The sequence below is a fragment of the Talpa europaea genome (assembly GCF_964194135.1).
Source record: "Talpa europaea genome assembly, chromosome: 13".
NCBI lineage: Eukaryota > Metazoa > Chordata > Mammalia > Eulipotyphla > Talpidae > Talpa > Talpa europaea.
Genome location: NC_140080.1, coordinates 52338442 through 52358769, shown reverse-complemented (window position 1 = coordinate 52358769; position 20328 = coordinate 52338442). Strand labels below are relative to the sequence as shown.

The 20328-nt window shown below is 35.6% G+C and overlaps 1 protein-coding gene across 5 annotated transcripts in view; it reads left to right on the top strand.

Annotated features, from left to right (window-relative positions):
• PTPRM (protein tyrosine phosphatase receptor type M) overlaps positions 1 to 20328 on the top strand; it is a gene marked incomplete at its 3' end in the record, with an annotated part of 796072 nt that overhangs the window by 494975 nt on the left and 280769 nt on the right. For all 5 annotated transcript variants that reach the window (XM_084252855.1, XM_084252854.1, XM_084252853.1 and 2 more), the window contains exon 11: positions 143 to 245. In XM_084252855.1, coding sequence (XP_084108981.1) covers positions 143 to 245 — 103 coding nt within the window. The remainder of the gene's footprint in view (positions 1 to 142; positions 246 to 20328) is intronic.

Here is a 20328-nt window from a genome sequence, read left to right as displayed (position 1 = left end):
AAATCTTTTCATGGTCAGCAGATTGCTGCAGTATAAACTAAGTGTGCTGTATTTGGAATGTTCTTTGTCAATGAAAGTAGAAAGAAAACAGTAAAGATAACCCAGAAGTAACGAGTTTCCTGTCTCACGAATTTTTCCCCAGCACCCTCCATGCCAGCTTATGAACTTGAGACACCTTTGAATCAAACTGACAACACAGTGACAGTCATGCTAAAACCTGCACACAGCAGAGGTGCACCTGTCAGGTATGGAGAAGAGGTGTGGGCTGACTCTAGAGAGACGGAAATGAAAATAGAGTTGATTAATTTCTCAAATGTGTTTTCTAGGGATTTGCTAGAAACCTCAGTCAGCGTGTAAACCCCTATCTCTATTAGCTCTAATTAAAATAAGTGACTGAGGAAAAGGAAAGTGCTTTCATGTGGGGTGATCAAGTATTGTGTAGAATTTGATTCTGATGCAAGTGGGTTTTCTTTGAAGATAAGGAACAAAAGCCCCAGTCTATTGGGATGTGGCTTTACTTCTAAAGGTAATTGTTTGCTGCAATTAGGTTATCCAAGAGCAGCTGATGGTTTTGTTCTGAGCTCTATTCTTTAAATGGACCTTTGTTTTTTGTTTGTTTTTCTGCGGTTTTAAGTCAGTTACCTTTTAAGAAATTGGTTAATTTCTCAATCAAACATGTGAAGTATAATTATTTTTTTAAAAGAAACAGATGATTGGAAAGAGCATTTATTTGAACAGATTTAAGTTTCTTACTAGCATGGAGGCCCCATTTTTCATTCCCTATGATTTATATAGCTACAGAATTACAAAGTGTAACTTTTACAGTGAATGAATAAAATAAATTTATTCTTTTTAGGAAGGAGCAAAGGAATGCCTGAATAAGTCTTAAATGTGAACTTGTCATAAGCTCATTAATCTATATAAATAAAATCTCTACTTGTTTCAGAGGGATTTAAATATTTTGTACTATCAGAATAGATTCCTTTCAAAATAACCTGTTACTTTGAATAGCATACTCTAAGGAAACATTTACATTCACAATTAAAATGGTTTGTTTCCGTGTTCCTTTTATTTTATTAACCTCTTGAAACTTGGCTATATTTGTTCACAGTTTCACTAAAGTATTATAGGACAATCATAAATAATTCTCAGTTCATAGACTCAAGAGTAAAGGCAGAATAATGTTAATTGATAGTGAAGTCAAATTAGAGTAAAATCACAGACATTTTTATTTTGAAAACCTATAAAATTATATGAAACAATTTCTAGTTTATTCTGTTGACTTAATCAATATAGTGAGTCATAGAAGAGATTTAGGACTGCCATACTGAAATGCACTTTGCGAGGACACTCGCAAAGATGTAAAGTTCTATTCTATATTTAAGATGTTATTACTGCTACAAAAGGGATGCCATTGACACTATCCAGCACCTTTAGGTTGATTTGTGTGTAGTGCTGAGGGGTTGCATTAATCAGACTGGCCAGAGGCATGCATTTGTTAGATGTCTGTCCAAGACCCAAGGGTACCTGTGGCCATGAGGTAGACTTTTTTCTTTCCAAAAGCTGAATTATTATGAAATGAAAATTGACACTCTGCCTAAGACTCTGCAGAAACGTCACAATAAAAATTGAAGGCAAATGTGCCTCCAATGCCTCCAAATGCAAAGAGGCTGAAATCCTAATCATTTCACCAAAACATGCATTTACTCCCTATTCTACTTTGTTCTTACAAAAATCCCCTTTATACATTTCCTATTCTTGTTTTATTTTTTTCTTTGAACTCATCCAGTGATATTTCTATCCATCTTTGCACAGATCTGCCTAAACTTACAGATAACATCTCTTGGGAATCTGTATTCCCCCCCTTCCTTTATCTTTTTAAAGTGGCCCTTGTAATTTAAGCTACTGTGCCTGTTTTCTAGCATATGCCTTGTTAAAGCACTGTTTTGTTGTTGGTTGCTTTTACCTAGTTCTACTGATTTTGGAGGTGTTGGAGTCTTACTACCTAGTTCATTGCAGATATCCTCAGATTTTCTCTTCTGTCTACAAAAAATACATACTCAAATGCTTGTCAGAATGTCCAAAATTCATGGTTTTCTTCACAGGTCTTACATCATTCCATCAGTCCCAGCTTTCTAATTCTGAAAAGATTTCAGTTTGTGATCCCACACTCTCTTTCACTCTTGTGTTACTGACCTGTTTTCCAAGTTCAGTACCACTCTCCTTGATTAAACATCATCTTGGTATTGGCTAAATGTTTCCTTAACTTTGCCATGATCACTTTTCATTCTACCTCTTACCCCCTTTTCTGTAGTGCTAACATCTTGAAATTAATAAATTTATCATTTATGTTCATCATCTAAATTCATAATGTTAGATTCAAGATCAATTTTTTTGGACACTGTTCATAAGTATTAAAGGGAAGTTCACTACAAATATCACCTTTACTAGAAGGATGCTTGTCTTAAATGGGTAAATTTTCTTGGCACAAATTTGACAGAGGAAATTATCTCAACCTCACCTGTCAAAGGATTTTTATTTTTTGCAGAAAAGTTAATATGCTCTTCAAGGAATTCTTATTATACCACTACATAATGAGACTGATTATCTATTGAGTAGGTGGAAGACCAATATATGTAAAAAGACCAGTTTGGTTAAAAAAAAAGTGTTCAAATGCTCTCCAACTAAATGGAGCATATAAAAATTTCAATTTCACTTAATGTTTGAAGAAATAAGAACTCTGATTAGGGAATCATAAGGTCCTAAAATATAAAGCCATAATGTAGATTAAAACATTTGAACACATCTGGAAATTTGCAAAGTACACATGTAATCAAACTGCTATACAAGAAAGCTTTTCCCAAATGATAAGATAAATACTAGAAGAAAGAGGGAAATGGAAGTGAACAGCTGTTTTCTTTCCTGGATCTTGAACAGTATTGTGTGTTCAAAAATCCTGTCATTGTGTGGTTTCCAAAACTCATTCTTTCAAATGATTTGATTTTTCTTTAATCCATATTCATTGGTGTTGAAAAATTCAGTCATACTTCATTTATGCAATCCAGTAAGTAAGGTGCTTGTGTATTGATTCCACTACAAACACTCAGCTTGGTTAATGCAAATTCTTGAAATTGCACAAACTCCAATGTAAATGATGCTTGTTTTTTTTTATTGATCAGTACATCAGCTGTCACATAAAATTATTTAAATTCTGAGATGGCCAGGAAGAACACAAATTCCATCACACCAACCCATAAAACTAGTAAATAGGAGAGAATTTTAACATCTGTTCTTGGATTCTTTTTTTTCTTTTTTTAAAACAGAGAAAATCTTAATTTTCTTTTACTTAGAGTCACCTCACTTCTCTCGCTTCTCTTCTCCACTGTTCACTTCATGCAGACACAATCGAATGAAGAAAACCCTTATAATTTTCCACTAAATGAACAGCTCTAAATAATGAGCTTTCCACAAATTGTTGTGTTTTTTTGCACAGTTAAAACTGATTTTACTTATGCTATAATACATATATATGTGTATATATATATATATATATACACTATGTGTGTGATCTTCCTTGTTAATGATACCATATGCCTTCAAATGGTTTATAACTCAAGATATAATCAGGTTTTTGAGCCTTGGGTGAAGATATTTTCAAATGACTCATTTTTGTTCTTTGGACATCGTTGCTTTTATGTGTTCCTAAATGCTTTGAAGTTATGTCTTTTTAATTAAATTTCAGTGCTTAATATGTTACTTAATTAAGCATTCTGATATTTGTTTCAGTGGACTGTTAAAAGGTTGCCAAATTATTCTTTAATTCACTCCTTCAGGAGCATCTACTGAGTGGGGAAAACATTTATAGTTGTCTGCCCATAGGGTAGGAGATGGACAATAATAAATAATCACATCAACATCTGAAACATTAAAACTGATTCCTAAGTGTGTGGATATAATTTTAACTTATGTGTGCCATTTTGTTCTTCTAGTACCCCCGTTATTTTAATGCTATGCTTTCATTGTCTTTGGTAACCTCTTATAGTATGATTACCCTTGCAATTGAATGCTCCCTCAAAATTTATATTTTACAAGCAAATTTGTGAATAATTTCTTTGCTAAAAATCAGAGCCAAAATATTAACACAAATAGGAAATTTATTCACTACTTTATTAATGGAAAAGAAATGATGGCATAAAGAATAGAAGAAATATTTTACCTTACTTTTTAAATTTTATGCCCTAGTGTAATTTAAGTATGATTGTAGATGAGGTAGGAAATATTTCCTGTTAGTAACAGGCAAGCATAAATATTTTATTTATCCAAAACATTTATAATGACGTGCATGTGGCCCATATCAAAAAGACCAGCAACAAGTGTTGGCAAGGATGTAGAGAAAAAGCAACCCTTGTACACTGTCAGTGAAAATGTAGACTAGTCCAGCTCCTCTGAAAAATGATATGGAAGTTTTTCAAAATATTAAAAATAGGTCTACCATATGATCTAGCAATTCCATTCCTGGGCATTTACCAAAAAAAAAAAAAAAAAAAAATGCCAAAGCACTAATTCAAAAGAATATGTGTATTCACACATTCAGGACAGCATTATTTACAATAGCCAAGTTATAGAAAAAATCCAAGTACCCAAGGACATATGACATATGACATATGATAAAGAAGGTAGACATAATGGAATCCTGTGCAGCTCTTAAAAAGATGAACTCTAGTCATTTGTGACACATGGATTGAACTGGAGGGGATAATACCAAGTAAAATAAATAAGGAGAAAAACAAATACCTGATGATTTCACTCATAGGGGAAATACAGATAAGCTAAACAAAGGGTCATACAAGACCAAATCAAAACAAACCCTAGATATCTGGTTATAAAATTGAGGTCCCCATAAGATAAGGGGGAGATGGACAATGTTAAAGGTTATGGGTGCCTTTGCCCATATGGCAGATTAACTGCGTGGTGGGTGTGGTGTGGTAACTTACTTCAGAAAATATATGATCCTATATCTCTGAATCCTATACAGTGCTGTAAACCAATGTTACCTCAAAAAAAAATGTATATAAAATTTGAAAAGTTTTCTAAGATTTCTTACAAAGTGAAAAAATGAACTCTTAATTTATATTGATGCTATTCAAGACTTTTCTTCCGTGGCAACCACACCTAAAACTGACTTCAACAATTTTTGTTAATCTTAAAAGCACAAGTTGTTTCATATAACTTCACTTTCATAAATAAATCAGTAATTTATTTCTCATAATATGGGCAGATTTATATTAAATTGATTTTACTTTTAATTCCTTACTGTGGTGAACTTTGGAAATGTATTCATTGTCTTTTACTCCTCTCTATCATTTTTTCCTTATGCTCCTTTGCTTTACATAATGAAAATATGGAAAATGAAAATTTACATAATGAAAAATTAGGAAAATATGCTGGGATATTAAAGCCTCATTGTTAACTTCTAATATTTCCTGATTTTTTCAAACTACTCATCAAATACTCTTTTGTAAAAAATAGAAAAATAAGAATGGATTAAAGGATGCTAGTGTTTTCATTACTGAACTCCTTGTTCTTGGAAATATCCATGCTGTATTCTTAGAATAAAGCAAAGGACAAGGTTTTATTCCATTGAGGATAAATAGGCAGTAAAGTAATTGCATTTATTTCAAGAAAATTTGTTATACTTACTTAAAATGTTTAATCTTGGAGCTTTCTGAGAAATGAGATCCATTCACCTTGTGGGCCATCCACCTGCACTCTGGCCTCAGCTGGTTATCACACAGTGGTTTTTGTTAATGGGACTCAGCATGAGTGTGTCAGGGAATCTATGAAGCCCTTCAACTCAGATAGGAAAGAGAAACAAATCTTCTGGCAGTAAAAGCAAGGAAGGAGATCATTATTATTAATGGCAAGGAGGAGATGATAATATATTTTGTTGTAAGAAATTCCTAGGTTAGGAATTACAGGCATTGTCCTAAAGTTGATTATAATTTAGAAGATTGATATGAACTATGAATCAGTTAAAAAATTAAAAAGCTATAATTCATGTGATTGTTAACATTTATAAGTAGAAGGAAAGACATGTTCATTCTTTAATAATGCCCTCTTGGACTTCCCATTTCTTTTCCTTCATGTAAGGAACTTTTGAGCAAATCAGTATGTAGGGTTCTTCTGAGAATTAAATGAGATAACATTTTTGAAAACATTCCAAACTATACTTCAGACATGTTTAGCACTTTGTGGCTTATTTTCTTTGTTCTAACATTCTTTGGAGGATAACAGTAAGTGGTTTGCATTACTTCTTTTCCTCTGAGCAGCCCTGGTCCTCTAACTTTTCCTTCTCATGTTTCAATTTACTCAAATCTGATGTAATAAAAAAAAAAATTCCAACTTTACATGAAAACAAATTCAGGATTTAACAATTGTTTCTATCAAAATCATAAATAGAATTCCTATAAGTTCTGATATCTCTACTTCATTTTTATATTTAAATTCATCTGGCTATCTCTTTATTGATGCATTTGCAAATTTCTAGAAACTGAAATTATAAGTTGATAATGAATGTTCCTAACTCTGTACATCCCTTAAAAAAGGTTGGCTATTATCCTGTTGACCCCCAAATTATTAGATAATTAGTAGTATTAGCTGTGCGGAATAAACTTAACCATAAAGCAAAAAGAAACTGACATTCTATTTATAACCACGCTAAAAGCAAAATTTATAGTATGATCACCCAGTGATGTCAGTGAGACATGTAACTTGCTTGGCTTAAGTAACTCTAAAGTTCTGTTCACTCTTAAAAAATCTGATCTGCCACTTTTTTAAAAGAAACATATTTGGGATTCAAGTGCCATTTTATGTTCCTTCAATCATGATCATGTTGCAAGTTAGTCCCCAGATTCCAAAAATTATTTTTTTAAGATTTATTTATTTATTTATACAAGCACTGGGTACAGTCAGAAGCGCAGGAGGGTGAGAGAATTCACCAGAGCCAGAGCAGGGGGCAGAACAGGCAGAAGGACCGAAGTACACTGCTGAGGGGAGCAGCGGGCGGCAGGAGAGGTCTGTCGCACCGGACCCCCGCAGGGGGCCGGGGATCCAACTGGAGCTGCAGAGGCTGCGGGCAGCTGCACAGCCCAGCGCTCAACCGCTGCGCCACCAGGGAGGCCCCCGAAAATTATTTTTTTAATCAGAATAGTTTTGTCCCAGAGTTGAATCCTGGCTCAAAGGAACCAGCTAAACATGTTTACAAAGATTTGTTATCATTTATACTTTTATTTATTCTCTTCCTGAAATGGCAAAATTATTTTGGAAAAGAAAAAAATTATAGTGTAAAACCTCCCAATCTAAAGTTTACTTTAACATACAAAGATTGTATAATAAAATGTAAATGTAACTTCATTTTATAAATCAGGATATAATTTCTAGATCTAAATAATGCTCTGATCTAAATTAATTAGAAACTACTGAACCTATCAATAATTTAAATCAAGATCCTATGACCTAAAATACAAATAGTACCACAGTCTTTTAGTCATACCAGTCTTTTACATATGTAGAATCTCTCTTCCTTTGACATATGGAGGAAAGTATTCTGATATTCAAATAATTACTCTGCTTTATCTACCACATAAATTGGAGACTTAACTTTTAAAAGGAGTGTCATTGTATAGGGAAAGAACATACCCTTTGGAGTTAAACCTAGTTTCAAGTCCCAGCTTGTGATCGATCTAAGAGGGTGAGCTAATTGCATGAGTTTATCTTTTTTGATTACTGAGTAATATTCCATTGTGTATCTATACTACATCTTCTTGATCCAGTCATCTATTTTTGGGTATTTGGGTTGTTTCTATAGCTTAGCTATTGTAAATAGTGCTGCTATAAACATAGGGGTGCAGGTGCCCTTTTGAATTAATGTTTCTGTGCCCTTTGGGTAAATACCTAGGAGTGGAATTGCTGAATCATATGGAAGCTCTATGGATAGAGCTGGAAGGGATCGTGCTCAGCGAAATAAGCCAGAAAGAAAAAGAAGAACACCGGATTATCTCACTCATAGCAGGAATTTAGAAAACCTAAATAAGGGACCAGGAAAAAAAACTAATTATAATAAAGAAAAAGCAAAATCACCAAGCAACTATAAACCAGAGACACACTACAGGGTGTGGGGGAGAGGAGAGGAGGGATTAGGGTCAAAATAAGGGGGTTGGGCATTGTATGGGGAATATAACCAAAATGAAAATGCATGCATTGTGCAAAAATGAAAAATTATGTAAGAATTATATATATATATATATATATATATATATATATAAAATAACATGGTAAGCTAGTAGCGGCTGGCCCATGTTAGCAAGGGACAACTGCTCTTGGAAGAGAACTGAGGACTACTCGAATGGGGTAGGAAAACCTGAAAAACAGCCCTCTAGAAATAACCAGGATATCAAAAGTGGGAGAAGCACCCACTCCTCCACACCCAGACTTCAGGGGCTCCCTCTCACTCTTAGCCCACTGCAACTGAGAGAGTGCCCCCTACTATCAAGAGCCCTGACTGCTATGTGGACAATCTTCTGTACTACCAAGTTGTATAGACTTTTTCTTTAGGCAGAGAGTTGTCATTTAAGGGATTTAGGCAAGGGGAAAAAATGTAAGGAAGATCAGGGGTAGTAGAGGGCATGGGGTCTTTGCTTATTGAAAACCAGAGTGCAAGTGCTTCTTCCACTCCAAAAGAATTGCCATCGGTATACTGAATAAATGATTGTGACTGATATATGCTGGGGCCAAGGAAGACCCATTTTTCCCCCCACACTATGTCTCATCCCTTCTATGCCTATATGAATCCGTTTTGTCTCTGAAAAGATGTCTGAAACTAGGATGACAGGTTACATGAAAGCCTGTAAGTGTCTTTCACAGGTGGGCCATACTTCCTATGTGACAGCCTCCCTAGAGGTGACAGGTAATAGTTTTGAATATCTCCCACCAAATTACTAGCAGCCCAGCAGCCCTCTGTGAGGGTGAGGAAAGTAGAATCAAGTTGGTCTCATCTTTCAATGACAATAGAGAAAGTTGAATGCTGATTCCCCCCCCCATCTGTGTGAATCATCTGTAAATGTTAACAGTAGAATAATTTAAAAGTATCCCAGAGAGCCAAAAGCTTGCAAATGCCTTCAGTTGAACAATGTATCCCTTACTTATGAATCTCAAAACTGCTATGCCATTTACTCTCTGCTGAGCTTCCTAATCACAATTATTGATCCCAGAGAGTTTAAGGGATGAATTTCTAGAAGGATCCCGAGCTAAGAGTAATAGCCACAGGGAGAAGGACATTGGGAATTTTGACAAAGACTAATTGATTTGACTATAGAAGCTTCACTTTAACTTTTTTAAAGTGTAAAAATCACCTATATACATGAGAAAAGATTACAAGTTCTAAGAGGCTGATTAAGTCAGCTATGGGGCAGGGAGTGAAATCTAACTCTGTGTATTGACTTAGCAGCTAAGGCTTGAAGAGCTAAGCAGCAACCCAGAGGGAGCTGGCCACTTTCCTGGCATTTCAGTACTTCTTGATCCTGTTTCCTTTTTAGGGGTGGGCTGCAGGGGTGGGATGCATTGGGATGCAGCAATGATGCTGTTTTCTGTCATCCTCTTCCCCAGAACATATTATCAGCCAGCACTTACAAATATATACAAAGTAATTGTTTATGATGAGAATATGAAAGCACATGAAAATGTTGATATGCCTTCTATTTCATCAAAAATTTTCTCATCAAGTTCATATTCTATTTATGCTTGTGACTATTACTTTATTTAGTTTTTAAATTAGTACTGAATTATTTAACCTGTGGAAAGTAGAAAGCTTAGAAAGGGATTCTAGTATTTTTCAAATCACTGTATCCCACTTGATTTTGCCTTTATGTCCTTGGTCATCCACTTCTCAACTTTTACCTAAATGTATTTGCCTGTCCGGAGTCAGGGAGTGTTTTCTACACAATGGGAAGTGGTAGGAGCACTCTGTACTTAATAGTATCTCATTAAGCTCCTTGCTCTTTAAAATGCTGAACAATGTTATAAGGAGGTTTAGGGTTGACCTTTGACTATTCTTCATCCAGTTTTTATTCATTTACTAAATATCCACTGAGCTTTTTCATGGTCAAGTCACTCTGCTAGCACAGTGATCCAAGCTAAATAAAAAAGTCCAGGGCTTTCTAACAGTGTCTAGCAGATGGCTGAAGTCTCGACAAAGAATCAGGATCTGATATTTAAGCTGAAACCCAAAGGAGAAGTAGGAAGTAACCAGTCAGGAGGCTGGAAGTCAGTTTAGTGCCACCAAAGAGAAGAGGCACCTATAGAAAAGCCCAGAATAAACAAAAGAGCTGTAAATACTGGTCATCCTGATAAATACATTTAAAAACACATACATCGTAAGTGAGGTTTGATCAGCACTCAAGATTATTAATTAGATTGATAAACTTAATGCTGAAAGTGAGCATTTTCCCAGGCTATTCATTATGTAAAATGTATGTAAATGTAATAGGAAATGCAAAATGATCACAAAATGATTTTCATAATTTAGTTTCTGAATATCATTCAGTACCTCAAACCTAATTAAGTGTGCAATAAATGTTTATTGAATTGAACCTTATCTTTTTTTTTGCAAGCAGAAGTAATTATCACTAAAACTTTTATAGATAAGAAGCTAAAGGTCTAAAGCCTCCTTTTAACTAGTCAAACGTACCAGAACAAGGATTTTAAATTTATATTTTTATCCCTAAATAAAAGTTAAATACCATGACCCTTCCACATAGTGCAGAAGTATAAAAGAATATCCTACCTTTGCCCTTGAGTCAATGATATTTGTTTAAATAGGAAGAGAAATTCAGAAAGACTATTTGAAGTAAGACATTGCTACACACTCAGATCCAATCAGGAAGGACCCTATCATCTTGCATGCCCACACTCACTTTGAAAACTTAACCTGCTGCTCACCTCTTGGAGATCTCTAATGACACTCCCTTTTCTCCTTTACCTTCTCTTCCCATCACTGTCTTAACTCATACTTTTGTCTTTCTTAGCAATTTAATTGTGCTTCACACTGCAGGCTGTAGGAATCTTTCCTTTTCCTGCTCGATGACCCATCAGTGTCTCTTCAGTGCCCTCAGGAGAAATGCAGACTTCATCCAGCATGGAAGGTGGTCCCTCATCTTTTTTTTTTTAATTTAAATATTTTATTTTATATAATTCTTACATCTTTTTTCATCTTTGCACAATGTATGCATTTTCATTTTGGTTATATTCCCCATACAATTGCACCACCCCCCTTATTTTGACTCTAGGCCTCCCTTTCCCCACCCCTCCCTCACCCACCGCCCCGTAGTGTGTCTCTGGTTTATAGTTGCTTGTTGATTTTGATTTTTACTTTGTATTGATTAGTCTTTTTCCTGTTCTCTTATTTTGGTTTTCTAAATTCCTGCTATGAATGAGACCTTCTGGTATTTTTCTTTTTTTTTCAGACTTATTTCGCTGAGCATGATCCCTTCTAGCTCCATCCATGTTGCTGCAAACTACATGTGTTTATCTTTTTGATTGCTGAATAATATTCCATTGTGTATATATACCACATCTTCTTGAGCCAGTCATCTATTTTTGGGCATTTGGGTTGCTTCCATAGCTTAGCTATTGGTCCCTCACCTTGTTGCTTCCTGAGTGCTGACCCTCCAAGCTGTCTTCCTGTGAAAATCATTTAAGTAGACACTTGTATTGAGAATATGTCAGGTTGCTTTGCATTGCAATGCTGTCTTAGCAAGGGGTCTTCTCCTCCTTTTTCATCTCCCTGTAACTATTTCCTGCCTCCCACTGCCCTCCCACACACATACACTCTCACACTGACATGCTCATAGTCACTCTCCTTCAAAAACACATATTCTCTTACTCATAACAGGAATCTAGAAAACATAAATAAGAGACCAGGAAAAAGAATAACTATAAGAAAGTAAAAATCAAAATCAACAAACAAATATGAACCAGAGACACTCTATGGGGGATGGGGGGCGGGGAAAGGAGGGATTGGGGTCAAAATAAGGGGGTTCCAATTGTATGGGGAATATAAAAATAAAATTTAAATTTAAAAAAAACACATTCTCATACAACTCATTACATATACACATGTGCACATTACGTTCTCGACTTATTCACATCCTCTCTGACACACTCACACCATTAATACACTCCGTTCTCACATATTCATTCTCACACACTTACTCCCTGTCTTTCTTATTTATTCCATCATCCTTCAAGGGGAAAACCCAGTTGTCTGCCTCTCTGAAGAGCCTTCTTTGGCCTTGCGGCTCCTCCTGCCCTGCTGCTCCTGCCTGCCTTAGACCTACACTCACCAGGCCCTGTGGTGATTGCTTGTTCTGTTAAGCTGCCAGTTTCTTCAGGACAAGTACTTTCCCTTGTGATCTTATGTATTTACTGTTTCTGGGCTGATTAATTAAGCCTTTGATTAATGTTTTGTTTTGTCTTTAAATAGGTGATTGGACTAGTAGGATTTTTAATGAAGCAAAGATATTGTTGGATCTGTGTAATAGATCAGTCATTGGGGAAGGGGCTTGAAGGAAGGAAGTGTGCACGGTTGCTTTTGAACAGAAAGTTAATGGGTCATCCTGAAAGACCCCCATGGAACACTGAGGACTCTTGGGTGGGAGGAGGCTAGAGGGTGCTTCCAGAATATTTCTGTGACTTAAATGTAAATTTTTACTTAAAGTGAGTGGAATCTCCTCTCTGGTGTAAACAATTCATGTGACTTAATCTTTTAGAAAGGAGGCATTAAAAAATGAAAGCACACTTGGCATGGATCAGAAACTTTCTATTTGTGTATAGACCATGTTGTTTAACATTGTATGACCTCAGGCCATCCCGTGAATTCTGAGTCCTTCTCAGCCCTAAAATCAGCGTCAAACATGTGCCCTACCTATTGCACAGAGTTGTCATGAGGATTATTTTTTAATTGCTTATTTTTTAAAGATTTTATGCATCTATTTGTTTTTGCATAGAGGAACTGGCGTGTAGGCTAGAGGTGCAGAGGTTAAAAGGATTCACTAGAGATGGAGTGGGGAACAGAGCAGGCAGATTTACTGAAATACACTGCTGAGGGGAGCAGCAGGTGAGACAGGAGAGGTCTGCTGCGCCATATGGGTTAGTTCCCTGGCCAGGGATTGAACTAAGTCCATTGAGGTGGTAGCACTGAGACTTAACCACTAGACTACCAGGGAGGCCCATGAGGATTATTTTAAAACACAGTTCTAAGAAAAAATAGAACTATAATATCAGGATTTGCTTAACAAAACATGTCCTCTCTTTATTCCCTCTATTCCCTGCTTCTAGCATTATGCTTATAATTTCTAACTATCAGTGCCCTCAAATTTTCATGCCAGTACATTGCGATTATCTGAAATAGGATCTGTGTCCTAACTGTATCTTAATAATTTTTTTGGAAGTTGTAAGAATGTGTTTGGTATTAACATTGTGCATTCATTTTATGAAATAATGAAACTTTTGAAGACTTGGTTGTAGAAGTTACAAATTACAGCTTTTTCCCAGGCACCTGCCCACCCCAACCCAGCCATTTACCCTCACCTCCCCTCAACCCACAGCCATCTTCCTTTCAGACTTACTTGGATCTGTTGTTGCTTTCTTCATTATTTGTTTGTTTTCAATGGAAGTACATTGGTTAACAATACTGGGTATGTTTTAGGAGTGTATTTTTTTAATTATTTTTAAACTAAGAATTTATTTGTTTATTTATTTTTAGTCAAGCTCAACTCCATCCAAATCAACTCAAGGTTGGGCAATGAAATTTTGAATACTGGGAGAACTTGAAGAATTAAGCAAATTTGTCTTAGTATTGGATTGTTTTAATGAAAGTAGTTGAACTTTCTTGTTGTTATTTATACTTTTTAAATTAGTCTGAATTTTGAAGTAATGAAAACTTCAGGTATATCATAAACCTTTTCTGCTAAATCTCTTTTGTTACAGTTCTTGATGTAGCTCTAAATAACTGAATTACCACCTATTTTTTTTTTCCTTTTCCATTGGAGTGCACCTAATCACAAAAACTGTATTGAAATTCATCAGTGACAAAATTTAAGTTTTTATAATACTGTACTGGCTCGCTTTATTACTTATAACTAAATTGTCACAGGGTGTGTTAACAAAAGTGCTAAATCTCTTTTCACCACCACCCTTCCCCCACCTGATTTTAGGTGAATTTTATTGTATTAAAAAATAATACTCTGGATTCCTTTATTGCCAGGAAACAAAGATCATTTTTATTAATGTTGCTTCTAGGATGACAGTGTCAGTCATCTCTTTGAAAATTCATTTTGGAAACTAAGTTTGTTCTTCAAGAACCCTTGAAAAGAAGCTTTAAAAATGGCAGGGGAAGATAATAATAATAGAGTAGATGTATTTGAGCATTTATACAATGAAACTTAATTTAACTTTCCCTCAAACTCCATTTCAAACTTGCTTTTGTACATGAAAATATGCTGCATAGCTTTCTTTCCCCCTCCTTTTCAAATTTTCTTTTCTTCAATTTAATCTTCTTTGAAGGACTCTATATATTAGATCAGAACCCAGCCTTATTACCATGGCCCCCAGGGTAGGAGTACCAGCAGCCATAGCCTTTGTACCGAGATACACAGGCTGGACATTTCATGTGAAAGGTGAAGAAGAGAGGCACCTCTGGGACAGGAAAGGCGCATGTTGCCAACTTCTGTCTCCACACTGCACCCCCATAAATAATACAGTGTATATTTTGATTTTAACTTAATGGTTAAAATGGGTATCAAATGACGTACTGAAATTGAGAATTTATGAATCTTGTAAGCTGAGAAGTGAATCCAGAAGGTAGAGGGGAACAGAAACCAAGTCCCTGCAATTCACAGACTTCATCTCCACCCCCAGAAAGCCAGTGTGTCCCCTCTTGGTTCTCTCCTCAGGTCTTAGAAGTCAAGACAACTAACCCTTTGTGTCACACCCTACAGTGCAGCTCTTGTGGGAGCTAGCCAGTGAGGAAATTGTGAGGAAAATCTTTCCACTCTTGGGTTTCCTTTTGGGGTAATTCAGGTGACTCTTGTGGCATCTGCCACGACTTCCACAGGGATCGGAACTATGGCCCACCCCTTGCCTTCAGTCTTCTCTACCTTGATAAAGGGTCTTACTGGGTTCTTGGAAGCTATTGCCAGCAACTTTTAATGAATGTGACAGATAAACGTGTAACTTTTTTGTGGGGCAAGCATTTGGCAAGTTTGTACAAGTGGTTGGAGTGAATGAAGATTACATTGGAAATCTGAAAGCACAAGCATTTTTGTCTGTCTGATGTTGTTACATTTATTTTTTGAATCTTAGCTTTTATTTTTCCAAAATTTTTCTCATTTCACATATATAAAAAAAGTTTTCTTGAAGTAATATTGCATTGTATTATTTATGTCATACAAGTCTAAGGCATGGATCACTATCTTCTGTATAACATATACACATCTGTATGTAGTATGTTAACTTCACTAATAATCCAATTTTAGTCATTCCAAACAACTGAACCTTTTTTACCTGATTTGCCCACCTTCCTTCCCACTTCACTTCTGCTGTTTCTTTATTTTTGATTTTGGGGGCAAGTTAGAGATGGTAGGCGATGTAGGAGTGTTCTTGGGTAGCATTAGCAAGAGGGATATTGGAATGTTAGTTCCATGTGAGATGTTCTAAATGAAGTAGCTGTGACAGACAAGAGATTCTGAGGTGGACATTGGCACTCAGCTTGAGTGTTCTGTTGTGCTTTGTACCAGCCCTTAGCAGATCCCTCTCACAGTAGTTCTTTGTTTGAGTGATGTGTTTCTAACCCCTAAGATTGCACTTCTCAAGGGCAGGAAGAGTCTGTGCTAATTCCTCATTAAATCTTGGCATGTTCCTGGCACAGACCCTAATACATGATGAAGGCTGTGAAAAGAAAGGATGGAGAAAATAGGAATGAAATAATCCCCTTCCCATTTGTTGGTGTCACAACTTTCCTGAACTTGTACCAAAAGCCAAAAATTTTTAGAGCTTGACAGAACTTTAGTGGTCAGTAGATAATTTAGTGGCAAAGCTGGGATCAATGGCGGATGTCTGGGACTCCTGTTGGTGTTCCTTCAGTGGTGGCATTTGTATTCTAGCTCACCTGGTCTCAGTATCACTGCTTTTAATGACTGAAAGATTCAAAATTGATGTAAAACAAATATATAAATGAAGATAATTGTTGTGGCTTGGATAGTATTTTATTTCCATTTTAATTCAAATCATATTTTAATAATGGGAGCTGACCTTGAGTTATATTTTTAGTTATACATTATGAAATCACGATGATTAAATTTTGATAAAAAGTGAAATGAAATATGCAAAGGAAAAAAACTTCACTCTTTAAAAGGGTGAGAAATCACTCTTAAAGATGTTCCATCTAGGACTAATTTACTTGAAATTTGTTGCCTGTTGTGAAGATTAATAACAGGTGGCCTTTTCCATAGCTTCTCAGCCTGACTCTAATGTTCTAGTTGTTCCTTTATTATCCCAAACCTCCACAAGTAAAGGATTTTTTTTTCTCTTTGCCCTTTGTTCCCAATATGGAACTGTAATTGAGTATCTATTTCTCACCCAACCTTTTGGCTATAATTAATATTTCATTATATCAGATTTTATCACTGAGTAGCAGAGCAGCAGGGTGTTGGACTGCATACTCAGGCATGCTTGCACATACAAACACACACACACATGCACACACATGCAAACCAGTAGTAGCTTCTGGATACCAGGCAAGCTCCTTATAATGACGTATGACTGAGAGGACACAATATATTTGTGGTTCCCCACAAATATTCCACAGCAATTTATGGCTAGATCAGAGTAGGGCAAGAAGAAATTAAAGTAGAATTGTCAGCCCCACAGATCTGTTTATGTTGTGCAGCTGCTACCTGATGCCCATTGTCTGTGTGAAACTGGTCGTCAGTCCTCATTCCTGATTTACTGAACAGGAGTATATGTTAGGTCCACTGCTCTCAGCACCAGGGAAGGTCTCAAAGTAGCCTCATCATGGTAACAAACATTAAAATCTAATCTTTTCTTTTTTCTTTCTAACATTAAATTGGTACCAATACTTATAAAACTTAGTTCAGTTTTACTAGGGCATTTGTTAGATTAGGGTGTTATTTTAGTAAATAGTGGCAGGTTTAGGGAAGAGGTATGTTTGAATAAAAAAAAAAACAGGAAGAAAATAAATTCTGTGTTGTTGCATGGCAATAATTCTTAATTACACATTGATTTTATGTCCTTTGTGTAATTTATACTTTCCTTTCCATGTTGGGTCCCCCAAAACTAATCTTCATAAATATGTTATTAGATCTCTATTTTTTTTCTGTACATATAGGACGGGAGATTTTTACCAAAACTTGGAAATCAAACTAAAAGTTGCCATTAGGCACCATGAAATGAACAATATTCTAAGTCCGTGAAATGATCAGAAATGCCTACATTAAAGGTTTAGTTAAAGAAATAAAGAAATGGATCATTACTTTTCTCCCTGCCTCCTTACCTCCTTACCCCCCGTTCTGTTATTCAGTTGGATAACCCTCCAATATTTTATGCTGATAAGAAACTGAATAAGTGGGTAAGAAAAATGGACTTCCAACTCAGGGCTTAATCTTGAAATGAATTGGGACAAAAAAAAATTTAAAGTCAATTTCAAATCTGTAGCAGGTTTCCTCTCAAAACCTTCAAAGTTAGAATAGACCAAAAACATTGTATCATATTTGAACTTTCAAATTTAGCAAAGTACATGAAAGATGCTCAGATGTTCTTTTCTAGGTTATATTTCATGCACTAGTCTATATAAATGCAGATTTCTTACTCTCCTTGTAAAAACCTTAGAGTTTTTGTTGTAGAGAAGTGTAGCATAAATTAAACTTTAAATTAAATTGCATTCCATAAGAAAGTTCTGATATAGTGATGTCACATTTTTGGCAGATTTATCTTCAATATGGATGGCGCCTTTATACTACAAATGTGGAGGGAAGATGTTCTGTTACTTTAAATTTCAGAAGGTCACAAAGCTAGAAATAATGTGACTTTAATAAACAAAGGGAGTATGAGTGATGCATTAAAAGGATAATAGAAATTTAATTCACCTCTCTAAGCTAGAAACTTCTGCTCAGGTTTCCATCCTCGAGAGTTGCTTTTTAAAATCATCTTTTTGGAAAAAACTTTTCAGATTTTCAGAGCTGAGTCCCAGATTACAATAACGATTAAAAAGAGTTTATGAAATTCATTAGTCTAATATGTTATATTTGTCCAAATGAAAAATATATCAGTCATAAAATTCTGTTAAGGTACTGTTGACCTACGTGCCAATAATGTGTTCATTTCCATCAGGGAGACAGCAATGTGTGGCAAATGGGCAGCAGATAAGATTTAGCTATTTTTCATTAGCACTTGGACTTTGATAAAGGGGAATAGAAAAGAGCTGTTTGACCTTTCAGTGCTTAAATTATTAAAGAGCAAATAGATTTGAGGTCTGGATGCTTGCAAATCTAATTTGTCTTGTGGAGCAAAGATGAAAAGACATTTTGGGCTTGAAATTGCTCTAGTCAACTTAGTTCTTCCTTTAATATATCAGAAGATGAATAGATGGTAGCCATTTAAAAAGTAATATATCTGGAGTAGTGTGTATAGTGTAACTGATAACAGTTGGCTAAAATGGAGACCCATTAAATAATCATTTAATTCTCAATTTTTCATTTAATCCTCATAAAATAGCTGCTTGGAAAAATATATTCACTTTGATGGTATTTAAATTATAAAACAAAATTTGGTTTCAATAGGGGATGGTAAATACTGTGTTGTTGAATTAAAGTAAGATAGTACCTGATAGAAGGAATTCAAAAAATGTTTATTGCATTAGTAAATGAAGAAACACATACACAACACAATGCAGAGTAAGGAGGTTGGAAGAAAGGTAGATTAGATGGCAGTGAGTTAGGACATAGAAAAAAACAGAGATAGTTTTTTATTTCCTCAGATTTAATTATTTAATTGTGGGTTATCCATTGTAAATTTACATCCATCTAATCATTATCCTTTTATCAGAAGACTCTTTTCTTGGTAATGCTAGAGGAGGTTCTAGTAGGCCTGTGGTATCCAGGAAATTAATACAAAATAAACTTTTAGTAAAGTGTACGTGTGAATACCATTATATTCCCTTGTACTACCACATATTTTATATATATATAATATATATTATATATATAAATATAAAGGAAATCATCTCTAGGTTACATAATGCTTTCAAAAATACGTATCTGTAGCAAATTTCATTTTTAGTGTCATGAGATACAAAACTGATTAATCATAGCCCTCCTGCAGGAGCTTGCAAGACTTGAAAAAATATTGAGGTAAGGACACAAAGGTCACATGGTCACAAAGATATTTCTGTGAGCTTGGAACAAAGCAGGAGTACATCAAACTGAGCTAACTCTTGAGAGGGCATCAGTCTTTTTTAGAAGCAAGGTCAAGTCTAATCAAAGTAATAGAGCTTTTAGTTTTCGGGGAGTTCCACGTCACCATAAGAGAACAGAGGAAAAGATGCTTGTAGTAGAATCTAAGATCATGGGACTTGGAAAGTCCAGAAATAACTATGGGGATTTTTCATCTAGATGAGTTATAATCAGGAGGGAGCCCCCTGCAAGTAGAAAGTGTGAGTGATCCAGGTCCCAGATAAAAGTCTAGATAAAAGATTAGACTTTGGTTGGTGTTGGTGAGGAGGTTTCTGGAAAGAATTGGGAGTTGGAGAAAACAGTAGTTATGTTCTGGTGTCACTGAAGAATTCAGAAGCCAGTTCTCCCAGGAAATCATTAATGATGCTGGTACAGATGGAAGAATTTGAGGTCAAAGATATAATTACCATCTTGGGCCTCCCTGATGGCACAAGGGGTTAGGCACAGCACTATGAAGCTATCTGCAGCCTTGGCAGCACAAGTTCCATCCCCGGCCAGGGAGCTACCCACATGGTGCGACAGACCTCTCCTGTCTTGCCCGCTGCTCCCCTCAGCAGTGTATTTCAGTCAATCTGCCTGTTCTGTTCCCCTCTCTGTCTGTAGTGAATCCTCTCACCCCCTGTACCTCTGGCCTGTACCCCAGTTCTTGTATGCATAAATAAATAAATCTTTTAAAAAATATATAGTTACAGTCTATAGCTCTTGTGATGTGATTGAGAATCACACAAATTCTCAAAATAAATTA